The sequence below is a fragment of the Hemicordylus capensis genome, chromosome 6, assembly GCF_027244095.1.
Source record: "Hemicordylus capensis ecotype Gifberg chromosome 6, rHemCap1.1.pri, whole genome shotgun sequence".
Lineage (NCBI taxonomy): Eukaryota > Metazoa > Chordata > Lepidosauria > Squamata > Cordylidae > Hemicordylus > Hemicordylus capensis.
In genome coordinates this window covers 122,035,958-122,063,172 of record NC_069662.1, presented here as the reverse complement: position 1 = coordinate 122,063,172, position 27,215 = coordinate 122,035,958, and the positions used below count along the sequence as shown (strand labels likewise).

The 27,215-nt window shown below is 42.5% G+C and overlaps 1 protein-coding gene across 33 annotated transcripts in view; it reads left to right on the top strand.

Moving 5' to 3' along the window:
* Nucleotides 1-27,215, top strand: part of HDAC9 (histone deacetylase 9) — a 670,023-nt gene that overhangs the window by 437,213 nt on the left and 205,595 nt on the right. For all 33 annotated transcript variants that reach the window (XR_008309711.1, XR_008309710.1, XR_008309709.1 and 30 more), the window contains 2 exons: nt 13,607-13,784; nt 22,154-22,287. Coding sequence is in view for 28 of the 33 variants with exons in the window: in XM_053261002.1 (XP_053116977.1) it covers nt 13,607-13,784; nt 22,154-22,287 (312 nt within the window). In the remaining 5 variants the exon portion in view is untranslated. The remainder of the gene's footprint in view (nt 1-13,606; nt 13,785-22,153; nt 22,288-27,215) is intronic.

Genomic DNA, 27,215 nt, shown 5'->3' with positions numbered 1-27,215 from the left:
CCCAAAAATATGTCCTCAAGGACTGTGCAACCCTCAGGGACAAATTTTCCCTGAGCACAGAGGGCTTCCTGGAGAAGGGGACATGGCCAACAATTGCTGATATCCTGGTGCACCAGGGCAGTTAGTTGGCAAATCCTTTCAGGCTGCCCACTCGCTGCCCGCTCCTTGTATCCTTGCTCTCTGTGTCAGCCAGTATCAGTCTCTGTGCAAGCAAACAGATGGATAATAGTCTGACATGAGGAAAGTGCTAGGGGATTTTAGAATTGCTCCCTAGCATTTATGCTATGGGCTGTATTCCCCTTGTTATTTATAATCTACATGAAATCACTGGCTGAGGTCATCCAGGGAGTTGGGTAAGGTGTCATAAACTTTGGGTAGGAGGTGTTTGGAGTAATGTGTCATAAGCTGCTTCTTTTCAGCAGCAAATCAAGGCTCTGGGGGGCTCAGGCTACTTAAGACGGGGAGAGCTTGTGGTCACAAGCATTCTCTTTCTGTTCTTCCAAGCGAGTGTTGGAGTAAAGATGTGCAAATAAATTTGAGCTGAATTGATTTGAGCGCAATATTGTCTCCATGTTTCCCCCTTGCTGATTGGTTTTCTGGAACTGTCTTCCAATTGGCTTGAGATCCCCTTGCTTCTTGGTTGGCTTCTTATCATACAAATCAAGTGTTGTCATGGGCAACTGTGTCCCATTGCCTGGGGTCAGCCAGAATAGAGGGGGAGCCAAAGGAAAGATTTTCAAAATGTATTTAAGGGACTTCTTGGAGGCAGAAAGACAGAGAGCCATCTTGTGCATCAGAGGAGAAGGATCAGAGAGACACTGCAGCTGCTCAGCAGTGGTGGTGGCCTATAGCTGGCTTATCTGATTTTGTTTTTGTTTTTTGCCTGTGGCTTCTCTGTTTTTCCTTTCCTTAACTCAACTGCTTATTTTCTTTCTTTCTTTCTTTCTTTCTTTCTTTCTTTCTTTCTTTCTTTCTTTCTTTCTTTCTTTCTTTCTTTCTTTCTTTTTAACTGTACCAGCAGCAGCCCCAGTGACTTTAACTGGATACTGCTGCTTTTAGTTTTTTAAAAATATATATTTGGATTTCTTCTCCTTGCTTGTAGCCTTGCTTGTGGCTTTAATAACTGGGGTGCTGTGCCGATATTTTTTTCCCCTTTTGCAGCGCACCTTTGCTGCTGCTGTATGTCATTGCACTTTTTCTTTTTCTTTTTTTCTTTTTTGGTAGGTTGGTATATTGACTTCTGTCTGGTGCCCAGCCTGCCAGGCTTTCTCTGTTTCCCCCTTTCCCCATTTTTAAAAATCTTTTTGGGGGGGGGGGTGGGGGTGCCTGACTGGTGCCCACTTGCCCTTCCCACAGTTGTTGAGTGTCTGCTCGGCCCATGAGTGCCCCTGAGAGCAGGGGCGTAGCAAAGTTAGAGTGGGCCCAGAGACAAGACATCTATGTGCCACAATAGAACATCATCCTAAATTATTTTTTAAAGGTTAAAAATGACCTTTTAAAGGTTATTTTTAATAACCTTAAAACACAGCATAAATAACCACCCCTGACCACTTTTAAAAACACCTGCCTTAAAGGTGATTCTTCTCTGCTCCTCTCCCCACCCCCGAGTTAGGGCTTTGATTCTTAAAAAACCCAAGAAGTCCGGAAGGGTACAAGGCAGAGCCAGGAACAGATTGCTAGGCAGAGGGAGGGTTGATGCTGCTGGTTGTCATGGCTGAAGGCAAGAGAGGCCTACTCCCCAAATCATCCCCACTGCTGTGGTGCCATGCAGGCTCACCTATCTGGAAGAGCCTGGTCCCACAGAGCAGCTGAGGTGAATTAGGGGGGAGGTCCTCCCCTGTCATGGAAGAAGCACTTCCTGTGGCAGCGAAGGTGACTGTGTTCATGGCTAGCCCAGCGAGATAATTTTCTCCATCCTCCCTAATCCCCACTGATTGTGTGACTTCTCCATCTGAGACTGAGGAGCAGGAGAATGTACTTCCGCTTCCTGGACCTTTTCAGCCCTGTACCTAGGGTGGTGGCAGTGTTGATGGTGGTCCTCAAAATGAACCAGAAACCCAAGTACCGCTACTACCAAAATGGTCTCAGACTGGTATCCGCCTGGTGTGAAACTACTTGACTGACATTCTGGCCCAGACTAACTTGTACTTCACGTATTGCTCTGGTGTGTTCTAGGGGTGTGCAAACAGGTTCGTAACTGAACCAGTTCAACTTTGAGCTGGTTCGGTTTGAAAGTTCTGGGTTGAGTCAAACCACCCCCAGTTCAACTCGACCCCAGATCAACCCCCCGGCCATTTGAGGAGTTCATGGACCAAAATGTTTAATTTAAAAAACAAAAAACAAAAACCTTTTCAACTTATCCCTTCCAGGCTTCCCTGAGGTGGTGGGGTTCCACTGAGATTCCCCCCTCCCCTCCCAGCCTCGGTTATTCACTCATCGTCTAGTTCGGGCGGTCTTCATTTCTTTCTGGGCCTTTCCTCGGTGCTGTGGCCATTTTAGTGGCAGCCATGCATGTACTAATGGCCCTTGCATGGCCAGGTCATGACCCAGGCCACATAAGGGCCAAATGAGCATGCATGGCAACCTCCAAAATGGCCACCATCCCAGGGGAAAGGCCCGGAAAGGGCCAAAGACCACCTGAACCAGGTAATGGGTGCATAGCAGAGGCTGGTGGGGGTTAGGGGGAATCTCTACAGAACCCCCCGCCACCTCAGAGAAGCCCCCTGGAGAGGGTGAGTCATAATTGTATGTGAGAGTGTAACTTGTACCAATGATGTTATTGCAGCGGAGGCACTGTTGCTGACAGTGGATTCTGGGTAAATTTTTTTTAGCCATTTTTTGACTGTTTTAAAAAATGTGTGTTCTCTGTTGGGAAGGACAGATTCCCTTTTACTGTGTCTTTCTAATCTGCAGTGTTAAATTTGCAAGGCAGGGACATAAAATGCATTCCGAATTACAATGCAAAACTTGTGTGCATTCCATGAGTACAGTTTGTTTTAGCCACAAGGAACAATGGGGAACTCAAAACACCCATTGTGCCCATTGTTTCCCTAGGGACACCAAAGTCCTAGGCAGATAGGAAGTGATGGGTGCTACCTACCACCCAATCCACAAAAGAAATGGGCATTTTTTTAAAAAATCGCCCTCTTGCCCATTTCTTTTGTGGGTTGGTGGTAGGTAGCACTCATCAAGCCCTACCACCCAACTCACTTTGGTGTCCCTAGGACCTACCCATGGGGGACAATGTGGTGTTTCGAGTCCCCCCATTTCCCACAAGCCCGAATCACTCGAATCAATTCAAGTTGATTCGTCAAAACAGTTGTTTCAATAAATCTATTTGAGTATTTTGAAATTTGATTCAAGCTTGAATTGAATCACAAAATACAATACATGCACATCTCTAGGTTGGAGAATGCTGCTGCTGGCTACTGAGGCACTTTAACATATCTGTGAAATGGAGTGTATGATGGCTAAAAAACTGAAATAGAGGTGCTATGGGTGTGGGTGTGAGATGCGTAAGAGGCCAGTGACTGCTCTACTGCTGGTTTTTCATATGTCTGTGTGTATAGATAGATAGATAGATAAAATTAATTCTGATGTTGTTTTATTGCATTGGGGTTGCACTGCACTTTTGCACTTCATTATAAACCACTTTGGAAAAGTGGGATATAAATATTTTAATAAAATAAAAATAAATGATTAAATAAATGATTAAAAACATTTCGGCCTCTCAGGACACGCTGCTGCTGACCTCAGAGTCACTATACTTTGTATAGTATTCTTCAAAAGGTATGTATATGTGTGTGTGCGTGTGCACACATGTATAGATAGATAGATAGATAGATAGATAGATAGATAGATAGATAATTTATTTATTTAACATATTTCTATTCTGCCTAAAACGCAAGTCTCTGGGAGGTTTACAACAAAATAATATAAACAGCAAATAAAAAGGTTAAAACATTACAAGAATTAAACATTTAGAACAACGTTAAAACTATTAAAAACCACCAGACTATCAAAACAGTATCTAATTAAAAGCCTGGGTGAACAAATGTGTCTTCACTGCCTTTTTAAAATTTGTAAGAGATGGGGAGGCTCGTATTTCAGCAGGAATTGCGTTCCAAAGCCTAAGGGCACCAAGGGAGAAGGCCCATTCCTGAGTAACCACCAGATGAGCTGGTGGCAACTGCAGATAAACTTCTCCTGATTATCTCAGTGGGTGGTGGGGCTCATAGTGAAGAATATGTTCTCTTAAATACCAAGGGTCTAAAGTGTTTAGGGCTTTATACGTTAAAACCAAGACCTTGTATTTTGCCTGGAAACTTATCGGCAGCCCATGTAGATCTTTTAAGATAGGGGTGATATAGTCTTTCCGAGATGACCCAGAGACCAACTTGGCTGCCGCATTCTGTTAGTTGATTAACAACCAGAAATATGATGTGTAAGATATTTCAGCTTCCTCTTTCTTCAGTTGCTCTGATGTTATAACATCAGAACAACTGAAGAAGGCAGAAGCTGAAAACTTCTTGCACATTATATTTCTGGTTGTTAATCAACAACAGATTATACAGTACTTTTTTTATTAATAGCATCCTTATAGGATCAAGAAAATTATTCTGTGGTGTTGTGTGTTTGCAGCTTTAAAATTTCTCCCTCCCTCCCTCTCTCTCTCTCTCCCCACCTCCCCTGCTTCAAAAGGGAGGTTTCAGGGTGAAACTGCTGAATATATCATCCATGTTAGTTCTGTTCGTTTCAGACTTGATTGGGACTGTTCTTTCCAAACTATGGGTTAAATTAGGATAGCATAGCTGGAAAGTCAGCATTATCATCTTGTGAATGAACCACTCTATTCTAACCTTGTTCTTGTATACATTTGAGATCTGCATAGAAATGTCACAGATCCACTGCTACCCTTCACATTTCATGGCCTTTTGGCCTCATTGTTTATATTTTACTTTTCATCTATGCCCATGTATATATCTGCCAGCTGAGGTTAATGCTTCATGCAGCTGACAAAGTGGGCTTTTGTCCACAAAAGCTTATGGCACAATAAATTTATCAGTGCCACAAGATTCTTTGTTGAACATGTTAATAGTTCTTTATGTACACTTCTGTTAAGGCAGTGGTGAATGTATTATGCAGATGGATTCTAGAGACAAAATAGGAAAATTAAAAAAAAATGAGTTAAGGGGCTTGTGGATCAAAGCCAATAATGGAGTAAGAACCTGTTAGTACCAAAGTACAAGACTTCCTTTCAGCATATCAGGATTTGCAGTTGGTGAGTTTTCTTTTTAAAGTCCAGACACTGGGTAATTTAGTTTGTCACTCGTCCCAAATGAGAACTTTCGGGGACAACTGTAATATTTCACTGAGTGAACACAGGGCTAAGATAATTAGGAATAAAGAGGTGAGCTTCAAGAAGAGTTGTCTGTATAATTTCACTTGGTAAAAGTGAGGGTGGCAGGTAGGAAATCTGTATAATACCAGGCCTGTCACAAACCAAGGCCAGCTAAATAGAACAATTAGAATTAACATTTCACATGAGCCAAGATTGAAAGTCTTGAAAGTCTAGGCATTATATATATATATATATATATATATATATATATATATATAGTAGTTAAAGTTGATTTTAGAAACCTTATTATAATATTAGCATGATCCACCCAGAAGTTGTCTTACAGAAGTACCATTGAAATAAACGAGACAGATCGAAGAATACAGCTGTTATGAGGCTTTTCTTTTAAAGCAATGAATTAGCTACTTCCAATAACTCTAGTTTGGGTTTTGGAAGCCAACTGTATTTCTTTTTCTTTTTCTTTTAGTAAATGTGAAATATTATTGGCTTGTGGCAGTACATATGTATAACTTAAAAACAGACTACAAAGATGTATTTATATGCTCAGTGTAGACTCTACCTTTAAGTTCCACACCATCACAGGACTAAGGCCAATTAAGAAAACTGCCAACATGAATGTCGTATCCATGCAGGAAAAACCATGCACTTATCATATCTGCATATGTGACAAAAACATACATATCTATTTCACTGTATGCAACCTAATGGTGCAGCGGGGAAATGACTTGATTAGCAAGCCAGAGGTTGCCAGTTTGAATCCCTGCTGGTATATTTCCCATACTGGGCAGCAGCGATATAGGAAAGATGCTGAAAGGCATCATCTCATACTGTGCGGGAGATGGCAATGGTAAACCCCTCCTGTATTCTACCAAAGACAACTACAGGGCTCTGTGGTCACCAGGAGTCAACACCGATTTGCTGGCACACTTTACTTTACTTACCTCAGTATTGTCTACACAGACAGGCAGCGGCTCAGGAAACCCTCAGTCAAACATAGCTTCCCACCACATTTACACTCAGCCAAAGAGATCAAATGTATGTTGGTCACACATTTGAGGAGTGTAATTTGTTTTCCTGCACAATGCAATATCCATACAGGGGGGAAACATGTTTTATAAAGAGCTTTTGTTTTGTGATTGTTCCCGATTGAATGGTGAACAATTTGGGAATGGATTATTACCTTGAAATTACTTTGCTTTCTGTTCGCCTCACAGCTTAAAAGAGTTGGTTTTTTAGGATAGCATGGTACGGACTCCATACTTTTCAGACAAACCAGTTTCACAGCAGGGTCCACCCTGGTTTGCATTTGAATTGGATACTACATGTGAGCACTGTAAGATATCCCCCGGATGGAGCTGCTCTGGGAAGAGCACCTGCATGCTTCCATGCACAAGGTTCCAAGTTACTTCCCTGGCACCCCCAGAGAGGCTGATCCACTACCAGTCTATGTAGACAATATTGAGTTAGAGGTACCAGTGGTCTGACTCGGTATATGGCAACTTCCTATGTTCCTATGTAACTGTTTGTGGGCAATCCATGCCCAAACCATAATATCCATTGACTTGTACTGGGACTTCCCTGTAAATTCGTATAATTCTGCTGGCCTCGGTTGCTATGATTACTTCAAAATGTATTCTGCTTTCTTTGGTCCAGAATCAGTTGGAGACACCAGAAGCTGGAAACTACACTTTACTGTGCAGCCTGTAATACAGTATGTGCTAACACAGCCCTAATTTTATTTTCCACATTTTGATCCTCTAGTTATACCTAGGTCAGCAAGTATAGCTACCCCCACTTCTCTCTACCCAACCCAAACTTAACTCACCCTGGCAAGCAGTAATCTCCGATTAAATACAGTGAAACCTGCCCCAAAGATTCCATTCTTTGAAATGGTTAACACATTAAAGTATCATCGTCGCTTCCAACATAACTTTAGAGGAGTTCAAACATGACTTAATAGCTCGCTCTGTTCATCCAGGTATCTTTTTTGTTTCCTTCTGGGATAGCTAATATTTGAACCCACTTTTAATAAAATATCTTATTGCAGTTAGGCTTGGCTAGTGCTTGAGGCAGCGCCAGCCGGAGGCCTCTGGGAACGTGGCGTCCAGAGATAGCTATAGGTTTTAGAGGGCCTGCTGTATCTGCTGGGAAGGGAAAGGCACTGCAAGAAACAGCTAGCAAATGTGGCTTGTCTTGTGCTTTATGGATGGTCCAAGCCTATATAGAAGCTGCTGAGGCCGGAAGTAATACAGCTGGGGCCCAGCACCAGTTTGGCAGTGGAAGACCAGGAAAACCTTTGATGTAGATGGAGCTGGTTTTGATACAGAACAGCCAGCAGGGAGGAGAGTTGCGAGGCATACTGAGGAACTGTAAGTCTGCCTTTTGGTACTCTGTTATTATTCCGCACCGACTGATGGAAGCATTAAGGCCTAGGACAAGCAAAGACCCCAGTGCAGATTTTTCAGATGTTCCACGTTCAAGCTGGACATGTATCTCCAGTTGGCTTTATGTCAAAAGAAATATTCTAGAGCAGGCCTACTCAACTTTGCCCCCTCCAGCTTTTTTTGGACTACAACACCCATTATCCCCAGCCACAGTGGCCAATAGTCAGGGATTATGGGAGTTGTAGGCCATCCTCTGCTGAAGTTGAGCAGCCCTGCTCTAGAGAGATCTCTCTCTTAATTATTTTTCTTCCTTGCACATCTGCTGCAATGTTCTGCATACACTGCTGCATTATGATCAGGGCAAACCAAAAAAAAAAGCATGTGTGCCTATTGCTGCAGTGTCTTTACAAAGGCCATTAAAAGGGATGCCCGTGTTATGAACTGGTGCCTTGATGCACCAGTTCAGGATTTCCATCACTTGGTCATGCTCCCCTCCCAGTATGACTACAACTATGACTATGAATATTGATATACCGGTTTCCAGCAAAAATTATTAATACTGCTTACATTTAAAAGATAGATAGATGGATGGATGGATAGGTAGGTAGGTAGGTAGGTAAGTCATAATCTAAAAACAACAACAGCGTAAGGTTGACATCAACAACAACCGCTAGAAGGATGCTGTTCTGGGACTGGATAGGGAGAGTTTCTCTATGCTCAGTTAGCAGGGGTAAGCACATTATTTTGCCCTCAATGTGTCAGTGTGATTAAGAAATGGTAGAGCCAATGTTTTGCGCATTGCTTCCCCTCCTGCAGAGTCCATGTCAGCTTAATAACTCCGCCTTTACTGGCTGCAGGGTCTATGCCAGCTTGGTAGCTGGCAGATATCCTGATGGAGGGGTTGCTGCCAGCTGTGCTGTTATAAAATAAGCAAGGCTCCTAACTTACTGCCTATATAGAATTTACTGCATTTACCTGAATCCAAGACTAGGTTTGTTCCTAGTTTTTTGATATTAGAAATCAGGAGATTGTTTTAATTTCAGAATCCCATTCCTGTCGAGTAAATGCAGGTATACCCTGTGTTGAACCTCTCCATCAGATGTAGTCTTCTAATTTGGATAAATACAGTAATACCTCTAGCAGTGGCTTACCGGGCAAAGATTTGTTCCCGCTTGCACTGGTGAATCAGGCTGCAAATGAAAGATAGAGCTGGAAGATCCTCTCTAGATCAGGGCTGCACCATTCAAATGCCCTGGAGCATTTCCAGATGGGGCTTTTAGCTCGCTTCTCTGAAATGGAGGGTGTGCATTCACATATCGGCCAGATTTACCCCAAAGTTCCTGTGAACTATTGGGGAACACTTTACACACAATTCGGGTTTTTCATTGTGCGTTAGAGCATAGCCCAATTTATGTCTGGGGTTAAAAAATCCACTTTTTCTGTCTTTTGGGGGTGTGGATTCGAACTCACAGTGAATCCTCGCGGTAAACCTGCTGTCTGGAAATGCTCCTGGTGGGCCGGAACTAACCACAACGTGGTGTTTAGGGACCAAAGTCAATTCTCAGCCCATTATTACATTAAAATTAATTATAAATATATATGAATGAAAGCAATTATTAGTTACTAGTGGCTCTTTTCCTCTTGTCAAGGGACCCACAATTTTAATTAAGGATCGTATCCAGAAAGTAGGCCCTGTCCCTGCCCAGTCACTGGGCCACCTGGAGTACATGTGAGCTCCAAACAAATTCCAAGTCCTCTCCTCTCCCTAAATTGCTGTTGCTTTCATGTTGCAATCCTAGGCCAGCTTACTTAGGAGTAAACCTCACTGGGAGCCCTGTGGGAATATTTCCAAGTAAAAATGCCTAGGATGGTGTTGTAAGGGAGTTTCAGAGAGGACAGAGGATGGGAAGATGGAGAAGAGGGGACTGACCAAAACAGTGGCCTTCTGCCTTTCTGGGTGCTGTTGCTACAGGTTATGCATACCGGGGCGGGGGGCAGTCCCTGAGGTTGGATCTGGTCCCTGGGCCTTATGTTGTGTAGGTCTGCTCTAGATCAATGAGAGCTGCTTGGATGGGTAATGACCTTTCCTCACCCTGATGCAATGTACGTCTGATGTGCCCAACAAAATGATAGCTAATAGAGAAAAGCAAAATTCTTGCCACAAATTTGGTATTTAGTTTATGTCTCTTGAGGAACTCATAGTGTGTAGGGTCTGCTCCTTGATCTTTGGAAGTGGTTTTCCTTATTACTAGTGCAATCAGTCTGAGAAGAATGCTTTCTGCCGTATACCATATAATACAGAATACAGCCTTTAGTTTGAAAACCAGAGGCGTATCTAGGGAAAATAGTGCCTAGGGCAAGCACTGAAATTGCGCTCCCTGTCCAAACATCTGACACCCATCTTTCAGATAACTTTACCATAATAATATTAGCTGAAAAATACAAGTCAAGCTCGTTAATCTTTTAATATTTCAGAAACTATTTAGCAGTAGACGTAACCAGACCCAAAAATGCTGGAAAACTACAAATTTAGTATGCTGGGGCTCATGAAATAACCAAACACTATGTGGAAGTGTACTTGGAAAACTAAACAGAGGTGCCTGTCTAATTCTCTACTATGCATTGTAGCATCACATAAGTTTTAAAAATAAATGAGAATTTGACTTTTCCCAGATACTCTGAAAATAATTAAAGGATATGCAGAGTAAACTGTGTCACTGCTTGGAATATATTTTAGTATTTCAGAAAGACAGTTAAAATGAGAGAAAGAGAGCAAGAAACTCCCAGTGGGCCTTAATACTAAGGATTTCACACTGATTCGAAGACAAACTCACCATTTATAACCATATTATTAAGACATCACATTTAACTAACTTATCACAAGAACAGAGGCGTATCTAGGGAAAATAGCGCCTAGGGCAAGCATTGAAATTGCACCCCCTGTCCAAACATCTGACACCCATCTTTCAGATAACTTTACCATAATATCAGTGGAAAAATACAAGTCTGAAGGTCACATACAAGTCACATATCTGAATATGTGTGCAGTGGCTTATATTATATTAATTTAAAAAAAAAATTACCTGTGGCCCCTACGGGGGGCTTCCTAAAGGCCATGGGGGGTCTTCAAAGGTTCCCTCTTCCCCCTGCTGGCCTCTAGGGCCTCACAGGGACCATTTGAGCATGTGCGGTGGCCTTTTTTTTTTTTTCCAAAAAAAAAATTTTTTTAATGGCAGCTGAAAACAAAATGGCCACCATGCATGCTCAAATGGCCTCTGTGAGGCCAGGTATGGCCTAGGGCCTCATAGAGGCCATTTGAGCATGTGCAGTGGCCATTTTGTTTTCGGCAGGCTTTTTTTTTAAAAAAAATTAATTTTAAGAAATGGCGCCCCCCTTCAAGTGGCGCCTGGGGCACGTGTGTTCGGTGGCCATTAATTTTTTTTTTAATGGCCACTGAAAAGTTATAAGTTTATTCGGTCATTGACCAGCAAAAGGGCACTGAAAATAAAATGGCTACCACGCATGCCCAAATGGCCTCTGCGAGGCCTGACATGGTCTCACAGAGGCCATTTGAGCATGCGTGGTGGCCATTTTGTTTTTGGTGGCCATTTATTTTATTTTTTATTTTTTAAAAATGGGTGCCCCCTTCAAGTGGTGCCTGGGACGTGCCCTGCCTGCCCCATCTGAGATATGCCCCTGTTGAAAACATGGATACATTCCTGGTTGTCACCAGGAAGGCTCTTTCCCTGTATCTGAAGAGTACAGGGAGAGTTTCTCCAGCCTGCCACACGTGGCTTAACTTGGTTTTTGTGTTCTTTGGTTTCAACTGCAAGGTATCTCTCTCTGCATTGCCTACTGCCAAGTATGGATCACAAGCAGGGGTGTTGGAATGGGCAGGCAGTGGGGGCTAAAACCTTTCTTAAGGTTTTCCCAGAGATAATAGGGGTTGGGGACTGCTCTATTGGTTAAGGCTGATTGATAAAGGAGAGGGTGAGGGTGAGGGTGAAGGTTAGGGTAGGGTAGGGTAGGGTAGTGCCGTGCCGTGCCTGTGCTCTAGGACCCATCAGCTGACTGAAGAGCCTTGTTTGCTGTGCCTTGGCAGCTGAGCTGAGCAATGCAGGGAGGAGCTGACCTGAGCTGAGGAATGTGTGTGAAGAGAGAGGCTGAAGGTGAATGTTGAGAGACTGCGCCCTGAATGTGGAGGTTCTAGGTTTTCTACCATTCTATAATTTTCATAAATTATATCTTTTCATATGGTTGGGATTCCTTTGCATTTATTTATTTTATTATTGAAAGCAATTGAAGGTTTGTAATTTAACTGCCCAGCCTCATGCATGTTTACTCAGAAGTAAATTCAGTGGTGCTTTCTCCCAAAGTGTGCATAGGCTATCCGCTAATTAAATAAATAATCATGCTGGTTTGAACCAGTGCTGTGCAGTCTGCAGATTGGAGGGAAATAAAGTGGGTGCCAACAAACACACTTTGGAAGGAGAAAAACAAAACAAGCATCAAAGTAACCTCGGGGTATAACCTCACAAAGCCTCAGACAATGGCTCCATCAGATGTCATGCATTACAAGAGATGTACCTGTAATTGAAAGGAAAAGAGTGAAAGCTCAAAACAACATACAGCTTGCTCCTCCCACGTGCTTTCCTAAAGATTTGTGTTTTTTCCTACCACCCAATCAAGGTGATTGTCAAAGAGAAATCATGTAAAAATATATCTGTTGCTTTTTTGAAAAATTGGGATCTATGCTACAAAATATAGTTGCTGTTTTGCTTTCTCTGAGAACTGTCAGTGATGTGTGGTCCTTTTTTTTTGGTTCCTCCATTTCATTGGGTTAAACTTAGGGAGGCCTGCTTCTGAGTCAACATGTAGAAGACCATGATGAAAACTAGTGAGTGAAGGGAGCCACAGATTCAAGTTTGGAATCTGGAACTTCCTGAAAATAACTTGGAATTGGGTCAAGTGGTTGATGAAGTGGAAATATTCCCTCTTCATGTGGAAGGAAGGAGAAGGTCTGTGGGTGCACTGCTCCCACCCTCCCTGGAAACTGATAAGGCAGTTTCCATTCATACAAACTCCACATGCACCACATGTGAAGTTCTGGATTGAAGCATCAGGGATATCTGAGATAATGAGGCATGCTTAAGGGCAGAACATTTATTTATTTATTGAAAAAATTATTGAAAAAGTGAAAAATAATTTAAAAAATTTAATTATTGAAAATTATTGAAAAAATTCCACCTCCTCTGAAGACTCTAGGCAGTGAACAATAACAATAACAATGATTTTTTAAATAAAAAATTAAAGGGCAAAAAAGCCTGGTGAAAAAGGTAGACCTTAAGGGGGGCCTTAAAAGCCACCAAGGAGGGGGCTGAACAAATCTGCGGGGGAAGGGTGTTCCAAAGAAGAGGGGCGGCCACAGAGAAGGGGCGATCACAGAGATCATTTTCATCTAATCACTTGAATAAATTTTATTCCTCAGTACCCACCTTATCGCATCTAATTTCCTTGAAGCTGTGATCATACTGGGACATTTCTTTGGTTTAGAACATTTTGTTTCATTTTGAGTTCTTGTTTTTGAATCTCTCTTCTAATACCTGCTTTCTCCTAAGGATATGTACTCTCACATTTACCCCCATTACACTGCAGCTAGCAAGATAGGCAGCCAATCAGGGCCGGTCCGAACACATCTGTTGGAGACATTTATTTTTAAGTTCATCTTAGCTGCAGACTTCGCCGATACTGTTTATTAGGGTGCTGACCTAATGAACCTAATTTGTTGACATGTTTCTCTCAGTGTTTTGCTTGATCCCTTCTCACGTTTCCTTCTACTGTGCTCCGTTTCTGTCAACAGCAGATCCTGGAGCATCGGCGTATCCAGCAGTTGCAAATGTACCGGGCCCAGATGGCTACGGTTGGCATGGCGCGATTAGATAGACGCCAGCCTATTGCCAGGACACAGTCTTCACCAGCAACTCCTCTATTATCTCACCCAGCAGTGGAGCCACCCACACAACAGAGCTTCACGACTGGTAGGACTCCTTCAAGACTGTACTTAATAAGCAGAATAAATGCATGCTTCATGTAGGATGAGTTGATTTGGATGCTGTGAATATTTCTTGTAGCTGTAGCCATGCATTCATGTTTAACCTCTACTATGATGTTATACTGGCTGTTAGTCAACCAGTGATAAGCCACAGGGATAATATTCACACACTCATAAATTAATGCTCTTGACTGTCTCCACCAGTTGAGTAACAGGTGCGTACTGCGTATCTTTCAGCCTTTTACTGTTTTACTTTCATGTTCTCTCTCTCATCCACATTGCTTTCTGCCTATTTTTCTTTCTTTCCGTTCTTGCTTCTGTTGGACACAGACCAACACCAAGTTACATGTGACCATCACTAAGGTGCATAACTGGAATATATAATTCTGTGCTCAGCCATCTGCTTCCGGTTGGAATGTTAGTCACTGAGGCAAAAGGTGTTGTTCTTTGCTAGGAAACACAAAGTCATTGCTGCAACACCAAGTGCCTGATCAAGTATTGAGAAGTGATGTCTGCTATCATGATGTCTGCTATATCATTACAGAATGATTGGCATGTGCTTACTTGTAGATGAAGAGCTTCTGTTGGGCACACATGAAAGCTGTTCTCATAACCATCTTAACCCAGACTTGGGCAGCCCAGCCTGGGGTAGGTTGCTCGTCTGCATCCCTGGGATCCGCACGAATCCTGGAGCCTCCTGCCCACCTAACCCCACTTTGAGGCCTGGCCTTTAGCTGAGGTTAAGGGTGTGAACGTGCCCTTGACCTCCTCACAGAGACAGGTGCCTAGAGCAGGGATTCTCAACGTTGGGTCCCCAGATGTTATTAGACTTCAACTCTCATAATCCCCAGCACTAGTGGCCTTTGGTTGGGTATTATGGGAGTTGAAGTCCAATAACATCTGGAGACCCAATGTTGAGAATCCCTGGCCTAGAGTACCCATTTCACTGGGGTATCCCTCGCGCCATGCTTGTTGTAAGATTCATTGCAAGATATCCAGAGGCTGGGATGATATGTCTCGGCCTCCAGAGATCCGCATTGATTACAGCAGTGCAGATCATGTGGCCATACGGCTGAGCACCGAAGACAAGCTGAGCCATAGTCTGGGGGGAAGGTACGTTGAATCCTGCCTTCCGCCCCGCTCACCCCGTCCTGGTATTGGTCGTGTGAATGACCTTCTTATGTTTGAATTACAGAAAGTTTTGATGGGGTTTCAGTTTCTTGCAGAATCCCTGCACTTTTTCTTTTATCCTAAATATATTGGGGATAAAAGTCCACTAAATCTTAGCCATAAAAGGTACTTATTTGTGACTATAATGATGAAGAAACTGTTTTATGGAAAGTCAATAAGCCACACAGTATCCGTGATGAGGATGGTATCTGGAATGCATTTGGATCTGTTTTAATCCTTATTTGAACTGGGCCATAATGCTAAAAATCCCAGCATATGCTGATTCCGATCTCTTGAAATCCCATTTTACTATTTGCATGGCTGTTGCATTCCAAAGTGTGCCAATTGAAGTGGTAGGGTTTTGTTTTTTTAAAAATGCACAAGATACTGAACCTTCCAAAGCCCCTTAATCCTCCAATTTCTAGCACTGTCAAGCAGGGATTTTGAATTACAGGCAACAACGTTACTTGAACACAATATTATTGCTGAATTGAGGAACTGGCATGTTAAACCAAACTTTTTTCCTGATTATTTAAAGTTCATCTATGCCATAGTAATTTGTTTTAGTTGGAACAGACTAAAGTAAATTACCTCACTTCACTGAAGGGGGATTATTTTTAATTTAAGATGCTTTGAAAACTGCTATAAGTGGAAACGTGGACTAATATATATTTGGAATAAACCACAGTTTCTTCTTATGTCAAAATTCAGGAAACCATGGTTTATTCTAATGTGGTTATTCTGATACATAGTTAGCGGTTTATTATACACAATGAGGCCATTCACACAATCAAAAACTGTGTTCTACCTGGGTTTGGGAGCTGTGTGTGCTCCCAAATTTTGATTGTGTGGAAGCATGGTAAGAGAAAAACCTGGGTAAAAGTGATTGTGTGGAAGCACAGTAGGCAGAAAAGCTATCCAGGTTTGACTCCTACCTTGCTTCCACACAGTTATTTCTACCCAAGTTTCTTTCTTACCTTGCTTCCACACAACTAATAATTGGGAGCACACACAGCTCCCAAACCCGGGTAGAACATAGTTTTTGATTGTGTGAATGACCTCATAGTTTATTATACACACAGCCCAAATACATGTAGAGGAGTGTTTTGGATGAACACTCACCCCCACCCCCATGCAATTAATTAGTAGCACCCCTGTATGCCAGGGGTGCTACTTCCAGAGGGAAGGGTGTGTGTGTTCACTGATGTCATCATCCCATAGATTCAGGCCAGTGGATGAAATAACATCCAAATCAGCCTTAACTGGTTATTTAACAAAAACATGGTTTGACCCTGACTTCTTGTAAGTAACATGGTTAAAATAAACCATAACAGGAAACTCTGGTTTATTAAAAAGCAAAATCTTTTGAATTTTCTCATCTCACATGCAGAAGAGGAAGAGCGGGGAGGCTTGCCATGGCCCAAGGTTTGCTATGGCTCATTCATGATAATCCAAACCATGGGTTCGATTATCATTTGAATTGAGGCTCAGGAGAATGGGGCAGGAAATCATTTTTTTATAAAGCAGTATATAGAGATGGTTCACACAACCAAAATGGGGATGGCTGGGGGAAGGCAGGAGCCTGCCTGCCTGCCTTCCCCCACATGACCAGAGCCTGACCAGGGCTCTGCTGCCTGTGCACCCAGATGAGTGGCTCACTGGTGAGTGGCGTGGCTATTGAGAGGCAGACTAAAGAAGCTGGGCTGCCAGATATCCCACAATGTACCGCACAAGCGACGTGGTGCATTAGAAAATCTCCCTGCTGCTCGGCCACTCCGTCCAGCAGCCTCTGTGGCCAGCTGCTGGGAGAACGAGCACCCACCCAACCAGATATTGAGGTAGGAGGCATGTGCTCATCCTCCTACCTAATGTTTGGCTTGGTTTTAAAAGCAGGGCTACCCAGGGGAGGAGAGGTGGGGTTGGGAGTGAGCCTGGCGCTTCACATAATGAGCCCGACCTGTGTTAGCCTTGTCCTACCCCCGTAGGGCTGGTTGTGTGAACAACCTTATATTTGTTCAAACATTTGCCCAAATGATCTCCTTAGTTATTTAGAGAATTCAGGCATAACATAATCACTGGGCATGTGTATTTTCTGAATGAACAAAGACAAATAGGCTCTATTCAAATAGGCCATTTCCCAGAAATTGGCATTTTAAAAAATCACTGTTCCCCATGATGTCAGTATTTTGTGGTCTATGTGGGTACCAAAAATGGCTACCCGAAGGAGACAGCATGGTGGAGATCTGGCCAGGAGCTCCTTGCAATGGGTAAGAAATTCAAGATGATAACATGAAAACAAATGAAAAGAATAATGAAACAGAAACAAACAAATGAAAATTGATATGAATGGAAATGAAATATTAAAAATGAAACAGTTTTGCACAGCCAGTAATTATCGTAATCCAGAATACTCTATGTGGTTCCATGTTCATGACCAGCAGAGGCTACCAATTTATTCAATGAAGTGAGCCAGATCCACTACAAAGATAGGAACAGACACTTAGATCCACTTTTCCCATCTATTTGCATAGGGAAGTGAACAGGTGGGAAATCTCTATTAGAGCACTAAACTTCCTAGAAGACTTGAATCTTTTTAAAAATACAAATAAATTGGACAAGCAAAGGATCTTGAATACAAAATAAAAAGGCAAATAAATGAATAGATCTTCCAAAGCAGAATCAGTGTCGTGTGCACTAATGTAATCATCAAGTGTCTTGAGTGTAACATATCTTAGAGATCACTTTCTCCTATATAGTACATGTTGATCTCTATGTCAACTAAGGACAGCCTTTTGAAAGTAGCCCCCATATCTCGAATATCATTATTGAGTCACAAAAGTCCAAAAGGGGTAATTCCTGTGCAGAGTCTGGCATGTGATGAGTGGAACTGTGCAGATGTTGGCAGATGATGAAACAGTCATTTGATTGCATCACCATACACCCACCTCTCAATTCAACTAACGGGATATGATAATGCAATCACTCAGCTGTTTCTACACAGTCCTACTCAATCCTGACATTCTCAGTGTGGCAGTTTGGTAGGGTTGTGTATGGGGTGATGGTTTTTATTACTGTCTTGAGGGTGGTAGCAGCCCGCCTTTCAGCTTGGGTCACCTTTTGACTGATTCAGTTGAAATTATTGAGGTCATTCACACAAGAGAAAACTGTGTTTTAGCCAGGTTTGGGAGCTGTGTCTGCTTGTTGCAATTTTTAGTTGTGTGGGTGCAAACAGCTAGGAAGGAGGGGTGGTGTTTGTGGGGAAGCAAGGTAGGAAGAAAAGCTACCCAGGTTTTCCTCCTACCTTGCTTCCACACAATCACTTCTCCCTCCCCCTACCTAGTTGTTTGCACCCACACAGCCAAAAATTGGGAGCACACACAGCTCCCAAACTTGGGTAGCACACAGTTTTCGCTTGTGTGGATGACCTCATCGTGTGAAGCTTATGCCATGGCTTCTGGTTGCAGTTAATATGCTGCCAGAAAACTCCCAATGTTTTGTTTGAGGGATACTGTGCCCAGCTGTGATCTGAACCTATTATGGAAGTTTAGCATAAACTCTTCATCAAGAACAAAACGTGAGCAAGAGGTAATCTGGGCTGAAGAAACAGGTGGGCAAAGAGGTTATGAGAATCATCTCTAACATAGCGCATAATCTGACATTTTCTGAAAGTCATGTAATATGTTTTCCTTGGGCAGACATTTGTTGACTAGGGAGAAGTTTGGGATATTTAAACTCTATATTTTATTTATATTTTCAATCCATGTTCATAAAAGTTATCACACTCTACGAGCCTTAAGGAAAGTATAATGTGATAGATTAACATCTATATATTTAATTCTCCTAGACGTCCCGGTCGCTAATCCCATGCGTGGCAGCTCTTGTGAGAGTTCGCAAGCAAGCTGATGATTAGTGAGGGGGACAAGGAGAAGTAGCAGCCCGGTGAACGGACAGCTGCGGGTGGGGGGAGGGGGAGAAGCAGCAGCCTGGCAAACAACCGGCTGCCGGGTGAATGGTCAGCCACTGGGGGAGGACTAGCGGTGCAGATGCTGTGCACCAGGTCAGCTAGTTAATGTATATTTCTTTCTGAAGGTCAGTTTCAACCCCATGAATGGAAATTTGAGATTTACACTATAGCAATTTAGATGAGAAATTAACTTTTTTAAAAAAAAAAGTGTTCGTAGAAAGAGAAACAGCAAGTTAAAATCTTGGCCTTTCTGATTTCAGTGGGGAATTTTGCCATTGGCTTGAATGAAGACAACATTCCAAGCAGAATAATTATCTTCCACTAACATTCCTCAGCAGTCAGCAATTGAAAACAGTTGTCTCTTTTCTCTTTACTTTGGGGATGGGTGGGGGGTGGGGGAGTATTGGCTGGATTGTGTTAGGGAATCCTACCGTCTATTTTTAGTAGGCAGCTCTGTTGCTGTGTTGTGGTACTGTAGCACACGTGCTGTGTGACCCACAGCTGCAGAAGTGAATTATTTGCACATCCTAAATCAATTTAGATGTTTGAAGTGAATGAAAAAGCACATTCAGATTTCATTTTAAACCAAGGTATCGTCTTCATCAGTTCATTATGCAGTTAGGAGTGATAATATTTTACCATTGGGAAGTTTGAGCTGAATGTTTCTGACAAAGCCCAAAATTCACTTAATCTGAGCTTAAAAAATTCTTAGTTTAAGCAGACTAATCTGAAACTGCAATCTTATGCCCATTTATTTTTAAATTAAGTCCCCAGTTCCACAGATTTATATATATATATATATATATATATATATATATATATATATATATATATGACATACAAATCACATGCTGTATTTTGTTAATATCATTAGATTCTTTAAATTGTCAAGAGACTTAAAAGAGGTCTGAAGTTTTAACACAATCACCTGTATTATTCCAGGTGCATCAGTATTTGTTTTTATATCTAAAATGCTAATGAGGAGCATGTAATGAGGGGTATGTATTTAAAGGCCAGTATTTGCCAGGTTATCAAAAGGAAGTAAAAGGCTTAACTAACTGCCAGTGGTGGCACCTTTATCCCATGCCTTAGATTTCTGAAAGAGAAATTGTTGTTAATTGTTTAATTAAGTCCACAGGGAATTTCTCTTTATCTGTACTGATGCTCGCTCTCTCTCTCTCTTTTTACTTCAGTGCTGAACTTCTTTTGCACTATGTATTTTACTCTTGAGGTCATGCTTTGAAGAGATGCTTTACTACACTTCTATTATTTAGAGCAACAAAAGTGTAAAAACTTAGTTATGAGAATCCTGTCTCAGTATGAGTAAATCCTATTACTTATAACTAGGGGAAGAATAACATTGGTGACACTAAACAGCTAATTGTAAGCAAACAATATGACTTACTAGGCAGATCTGAGCGCGCGCGCACACACACACTGGAATGAGTATTCTGAAAATGTGTATCCATCAAGTAATCACAGGAAACCAGCAATGAGGGTGTGTGGAGAAGTGAACTGCTTGTTTGTGGGACTGATTCCCACTCCCTAGGGCTGCCCATGACTAGTGCAGAGCTTCGAAAAATATTAAATCCACAATAGCAGCATTTGATTATGCAGAACTGCTGGATGTGCAGCAGATACATTGTGAGTGAAAATTATTATATGCCTTGCATTAATTATATTATATGCCTTATATTATATTATATGCATTAATTATATTATATGCCTTGCATTAATAGTTTGAATTTGGTAAATTAATTCCCATTTTAAAAACTCACACATTTAGAAGTAGTCCTGAGTTTGGGATGACTCTGTCCAGACCAACTAACCACCTCTGAGGTGTAGCTTCCTTGTTTGAGACATCTTAATTCCTGGATGGCTTTAAGAGGGGTGTAGATGAATTCATGGAGGACAGGTCTATCAATAGCTAATAGTCTATAGGCCACCTCCAGCCCCAGAGGCAAGATACCTCTAAATACCAGTCACAGGGGAGTAGCAGTAGGAGAGAGGGCATGCCCTCTGTAATTGCCTGTGGGCTTCCCAGGGTCATGTGGTGGGCCACTGCGCGAAGCAGGATGCTGAGTCCAGCATCCTGGACTAGATGGGCCTTGGGCTTGATCCAGCAGGGCTTTCCTTATGTTCTTATACATTTCCCCCATCCTTTCAGAATATTAGCCAAAACATTTTGTACCACAGATCTCAATTTAATTTTTGCAGTTGATCTATAATAACAACCATTGACATCTTCCTACATCATTCTTCCAGAGATAATTTTTAATTATTTCCAGTTCTTTTGCTAATGTGCCTAGCATCTGCTAAAAGACCATGACCCAAGTTTCTATTCGCGTTGACCCAATGAGTCTGTTTTCACGTGCAGCCTAACCCAGGCTAGGGATGCCAAGCCTGTGTTAGACCGCACATGAGAACTGCTGGAATCTGGCCGATCCCAGCAGGCCAGCGCTGTCTATCCTAAACCCTGGTAGCTGAGGTTTAGGGACTGAGTGCTCCCTAAACCCGGGCTACTTGCTCATTTGTGAGCTGGGCTGCTTCAAGCCTGGCAGCACACAGAGACGGGCCATCTCTTGGGAGAGCCCGTCTCTTGGGAGAATCCCCCGATGTATCTCACAGTGCATTGTGGGATTCACAGAGGTGGGACAATGAGTCCCGGCTTCAGATCGACCTGTCCTGCTCCGTGCTGCATGGAGCAGGGCTGATCGTGTGGGAGCACGCTCAGGGCTGATCGTGTGGGAGCACTGCGCTCCCATCGAGCAATGATCAATCATCTGGGGGGAAAGGCAAGGTTTGGGAAGCCTTCCCCCTTCCCAATAGGTCGTGTGAATGGCCTCAATTTCTCAGTTTGTTTAGGAGTATTGTGTATGTTATAAAGCAAAGAAGACTTCTCTTGTGTCCTGTATGACCTATATCTTGTTGAGAAAAATTGACAATAGCCAATCTAAAAAAAGGCACATATATTTAAATCAGTAACAGCCATGTGCATGGGACCCTTGTATGCTTCCGACAAACTAGACATCTTCTGCCATTTCTGTGGCAACCATAGTTGTTCATATTTAATGTTTCACATTTTGATCTTATTTACTTGTTCTAAAAGTTAGGGTGGGTTTATGAAGCCAAGTAAGTCACTAACAAAATGAGTAAATCATTATGTAGGATGCACTTGGTTTTTACTTACCACTTCTTGTTGTCTTGTCTTTGTACTGAAGGTGTTGCATATGACACACTAATGCTGAAACACCAGTGTATATGTGGCAGTTACACCAACCACCCCGAGCATGCTGGAAGAATACAAAGCATCTGGTCAAGGCTACAAGAAAGTGGGTTGCTAAACAAGTGTGAGGTAATAAAAACTGTGACCACATAAGTGTGCTTATGTTAAGAATCACAGCGTTAATCAGATTTCCTTCTGTAAGCATGAAGCAGATAGTCCTGAAAATGCCCCATGTACTTCATGACATCATACAGCATGGGATGTTTGTGCTCATCATACTAAAAAAAAAAAGGCAGATGAAGGTTTCCTTTTGGGACTCCCACCGCCAATAAAAAGCTTCCATGTGAAGTTTGATACATAAGTGGAGTGCCTTAACCAGCACGTTCAAGGTACATTTAAAAGTTTCAATGGTGGGGACAGTTCCAAGCATGCTACTGTGAGTGAATGGAACTCTGCTGGAGTAAATGAGGAAGGTTTGGACCTAAAAAGACCTCAAAGGTCTCACTGGATCAGTGTAGCTGTCTATATATAAGGACAGGCCTTCTCCGTTGCTTCCCCGAGGCTTTGGAACACACTTCCCGCTGAAATAAGAGCCTCCCCATCTCTTACAACATTTAAAAAGACAGTCAAGATGCATTTTTTTTTACACAGGCTTTTAATTAGATATAGTTTTAATTATGTTCTTAATAGTTTTAACATTTTAAATTTTAATTGTTGTAATGTTTTCATCTTTTTATCTGTTTTTGTTGTAAACCGCCCAGAGACCTGTGTTTTGAGTGCTATATAAATGTTTTAAATAAACAAAATAAATAATAATATATTACCCTCAAAGTAAATTCAGGCACTTCGACACAGTGATTATGATACAGTTGAAATTAGTTGTTGGTACATTCAGTGGATCAGGGCCACTGACATTAGGGCCTCCCTGCAGTACTGGCTCTGCCGCCAGCAGGAGCATGTATCTCTTCTTTCCTTACTCTCCACACTGCCACCACTGTTGGGACAAGGCAGCTTCCCCATCATCTCCCCCCACTTCCAAAACAGAAAGTTTATGATGGGAGAGGTCAAGTACTGGGGATACTCTAGCTAGAGCATTCCCAGTATTTGTCTTGACTGACTGACTTCCTCTCTGGAAGTGGGAGGAAACAATGAGGAAGCTAGCTGGCTGCTGCTTGTCTCTCTCCTCTGAGAGGAGAGCTGGTCTTGTGGTAGCAAGCACGACTTGTCCCCTTAGCTAAGCAGGGTCTACCCTGGTTGCATATGAATGGGAGACTTGATGTGTGAGCACTGCAAGATATTCCCCTCAGGGGATGAAGCCGCTCTGGGAAGAGCAGAAGGTTTCAAATTTCCTTCCTGGCTTATCCAAGATAGGGCTGAGAGAGATTCCTGCCTGCAGCTTTGGAGAAGCCGCTGTCAGTCAAAGACAATACTGAGCTAGATAGACCAATGGTCTGCCTCAGTATATGGCAGCTTCCTATGTTCTTATGTGAAGAAGAACCCTAATGGGGGGAAGAGGAGGGAAGAAACCTCTCACTTGGTCGATATGTGTAGCAGTGGCACAGAGCAAAGAGGACAAAGAAGCAAGAACCCACTGGCGGGGTGCTGGGGAGCACTTCTTGCCAGTAGATTTCAAGGGGCGGGGGGAGCTCCAATCCATGTACTTTCTTCTGGATGCAGAAAATCCTGTTGGCACCCCTGCAGTAAATTGGGTTACCCCTGTAGAATAAATGACTATTTCATTTACTTGTACTTTGGCTTAGTTGCAGTAGGAAATGGGAACTAGGGTGTTTTAGGAACATAGGATGCTGCCTTTTACCAAGTCAGACCATTGGTCCATCTAAGCTCAGTATTGTCTACACAGACTGGCAGCGGTGGCTTCTCAAAGGTTGCAGGCAGGAGGCCTCTCAGCCCTAACTTGTTGATGCCAGAGAGGGAACTTGGGAACTTCTGTTCTCTCCAACGCAGCTCCATCCCCTAAGGGGAAAACTTTACAGTGCTCACACATGTAGTCTTCTATTCAAATGCAACCAGGGCAGCCCCTGCTTAGCAAAGGGGACAATACATGCTTGCTACCACAAGAACAGCTCTCCTTTCCTGTGATGTTGTGCCAAAGACGTCACAGAAAAGGTGAGTGTGTGGGCAGGGCTGAAGTAAGACAGAAGCCACCATGCAGGTGATCTGGGAGAGAGTTCTAGTCATCAGAGGCAGTAAAAATCCTAGTCATGGTTTACATTTTGTTTAGAGTTTAAATAGGCTAGACTGTACACAGTTTGACGTTGCCTGTACTGAAATACAAGAACTGAAAACCACGACACTGTTGTGTAATATAAAAAAAGAAATTAGATTTGGGTTGCAATTGCTAAACATACCTCCCAGCAAGTAAGTACCACTGAACTCAGTGGGGCTTACTTCTGGGTAAACACATTCAAGACTAAGCTGCAAATCATTCGACATCTTTTTCTTAAAACAGACTAACTGTTGTTTTTCTCTTCTTAAGTCATATGAAGTTTATAGTACTTCAGAGTTCTGAGTTAATAGACAAAAATGCAACAATGACTAATAATTATCCCAGCCTCTTAAATAGTTTAATTAGCTTTTCTATAACATACGCAACCCTAGGTGGAAGTGAAGGGGTCTTCCATAGTATCAGCCACCTGGGGTTTCTTCGTTGATTTGCTATGCAGTCATCTGAAGTGCATTCCAGGAAAAACATTTATATTGCACCACATCCCTTTCCCCTTCCTTCATGAAAATACACATAACTTTGGGGAGAACGAAAGAACATTATCAATCACCTGACTGGTACAGACTGGTGTTTTTATCAGTCCCAGAAGAACAATTATGAAGTTTATTGTCTCCACAAAGTAACGTTGCATCCTAGATTTTATGCAAGTGTCTCAGACAGATATTGTTTCTCTGCCACAAATTCTCATGCTCGACTGGGGAAAACTCAGAGATTGCAATTTTAAATCATGTTGCCCTTCAGCCTGTGGTGCTAAGCATGCTTGTGTGGAAGTACATTTCACTGAAACATCACTAAAATTCGACCTAAAACAGAATTCAAAGGGAATTTGGGGGTCCTCTTCAGGAGAAGCATCCAAGGAAATTCAAGGGAAGCTGAAAGAGTTGCAGTAAGCCTAGCAATTTCTCACGCAGGGTGGGGGGAAATCACACATCCCTAAAAAAAATCAGTTCAAATCCTCCTTTCTAAATAAAGGTGGCTAGAACTGAGGTGCATGTCTCTGAATGCTGGTATAAAAAGTGCAGTTTCCATTCTTGGGTATGTTCCACTTTTAAATTGCCAAATGAAAACAGAGGCTTCCATTACTTCCTTTGGAGACCATTTTGTGACTTAGTCCAAGTGTTAGGAAATATATTCCGATTATTCAGTGGTGAGGGGAGCCCAAATTCAGTTCATTATGTCCTGTTGACAGTCACAGAAAACAGTCTCTTGCCTTAAGTGTGAGTGGCCTTTGAAAACAAGTAATGTTAGTGCTGGAATACTAGTGAGGAGTATAAATCTTTGTAATGGAAGTTTATTTCTGGCTCATGCAGCAGAAGGACATTAAAGGTTTTGTAATAAGCAATTTGTTTAAAATTCTTGTGATTTCGGGCTGGCCAAAGCCCTCTTGGTTCTCTATAGAAACATAAAGGCCCTATCCATCCCCAGCACAGCATCCCTCCAGTGGTTGCTGCTGGTGTCTACCTTGTGTTTCTCTTTAGATTCTGAGCTCTTTGGGAACAGAGAACCATTTTTTAAAATTTTATTTTATTTTATTTTATTTATTTGTAAACCGCTTTGAGAACTTCTGTTGAAAAGCGGTATATAAATATTCATTGTTGTATAGAAAGCAACTGTAGAAAGCAACTCTCTTGTGAGGGAGAGCTAAACACACCTTATTGGTTGGTTGTTGCATGTATATACCACCTTTTGTATTAGACCCCAAGGTAGTTGAAACATCAATAAAACATTTTGTTTTAATAAAATAAGCTCTTCCTCTTCCTCCACCATCTCACAGGCAGATGGTGAGTCTGTGAGAGGAGACAGGAGGTCATTCTAGCATAACTTGAAGGGCAGCAGCAAGTGACGGTGGTGATGGTGACTCTTTTGCCTAGCTACTTCTTCCTCCTTCCTTCTGATTGCCTTTTCTTTCTGCCTATAGTGACACAAGCTGAGGACAAGGCCATTGATGTCACTGTAGTTAGAAATTCTGTGACTAAAACTAAGAGGGTAGAAGATTTATGCAGTGAGATCAAAGGAACTAAAGGCCACCAGAATAAGCAGTCGACTGTTGAGTATTAACAGTGCTAGATGCAGAAAGGAAAACATTATTTATTTCATAAATAATTGCTGTGCCCCCAAACAGCTCTGCAGAGTTGTTCCTTCCCACTCCCACTTTTATCCTCTCAACCATCCTGTGGAACAGGTTAGACTCAGAAATGGCACCTAGCCCTGGACCACCCACTGAGCTTCATGGTTAAGTGGGGATTTGAACCTGAATCTATCTGTTCCAAGTCCAACACCACACTGGCTAACATCAAGGGCAAAGTATTTACAGATACTGGCTGATATCCAGCACAGCGTTAGGGAGGGTGGAGCAGGAGGTGTACCCTCACAGCTCACAGAGAGGTGACTTCAGAGCTCAGTCAGCATTAGGGTAGGAGAACACTTTGACCCTAATTCGGGAGCCATGCTCACTCCCGATTGGCTATCATGAGAATTCTACAAGCAAGGCAGGAGGAGGGGGAAATGCTAGTCTGCAAGCGGGTACTGCTGCAAGCTGCAAGCAGGTGGCAGCAGCTCCAGAGTGAGAGTGGAGGGAAAGCACACCTCATGCCTCCCAACTCTGCCGCCAGCTCACAGACGAGCACTCCCCCCCTACTCCTGCCTTGCTTGTAGAATTCTCATGATGGGTGCTCACATGGTTCCCACATTAAGGTCAGCAGCATCTCCTACCTGGCTATTCATTGTGAGAACAGTTATTGTATGTTGCTGAGCAGCAGATGTACATGTGGGGGGAGCGATTTTCCACTGCTTTGAAAAATACTTTTAGCCT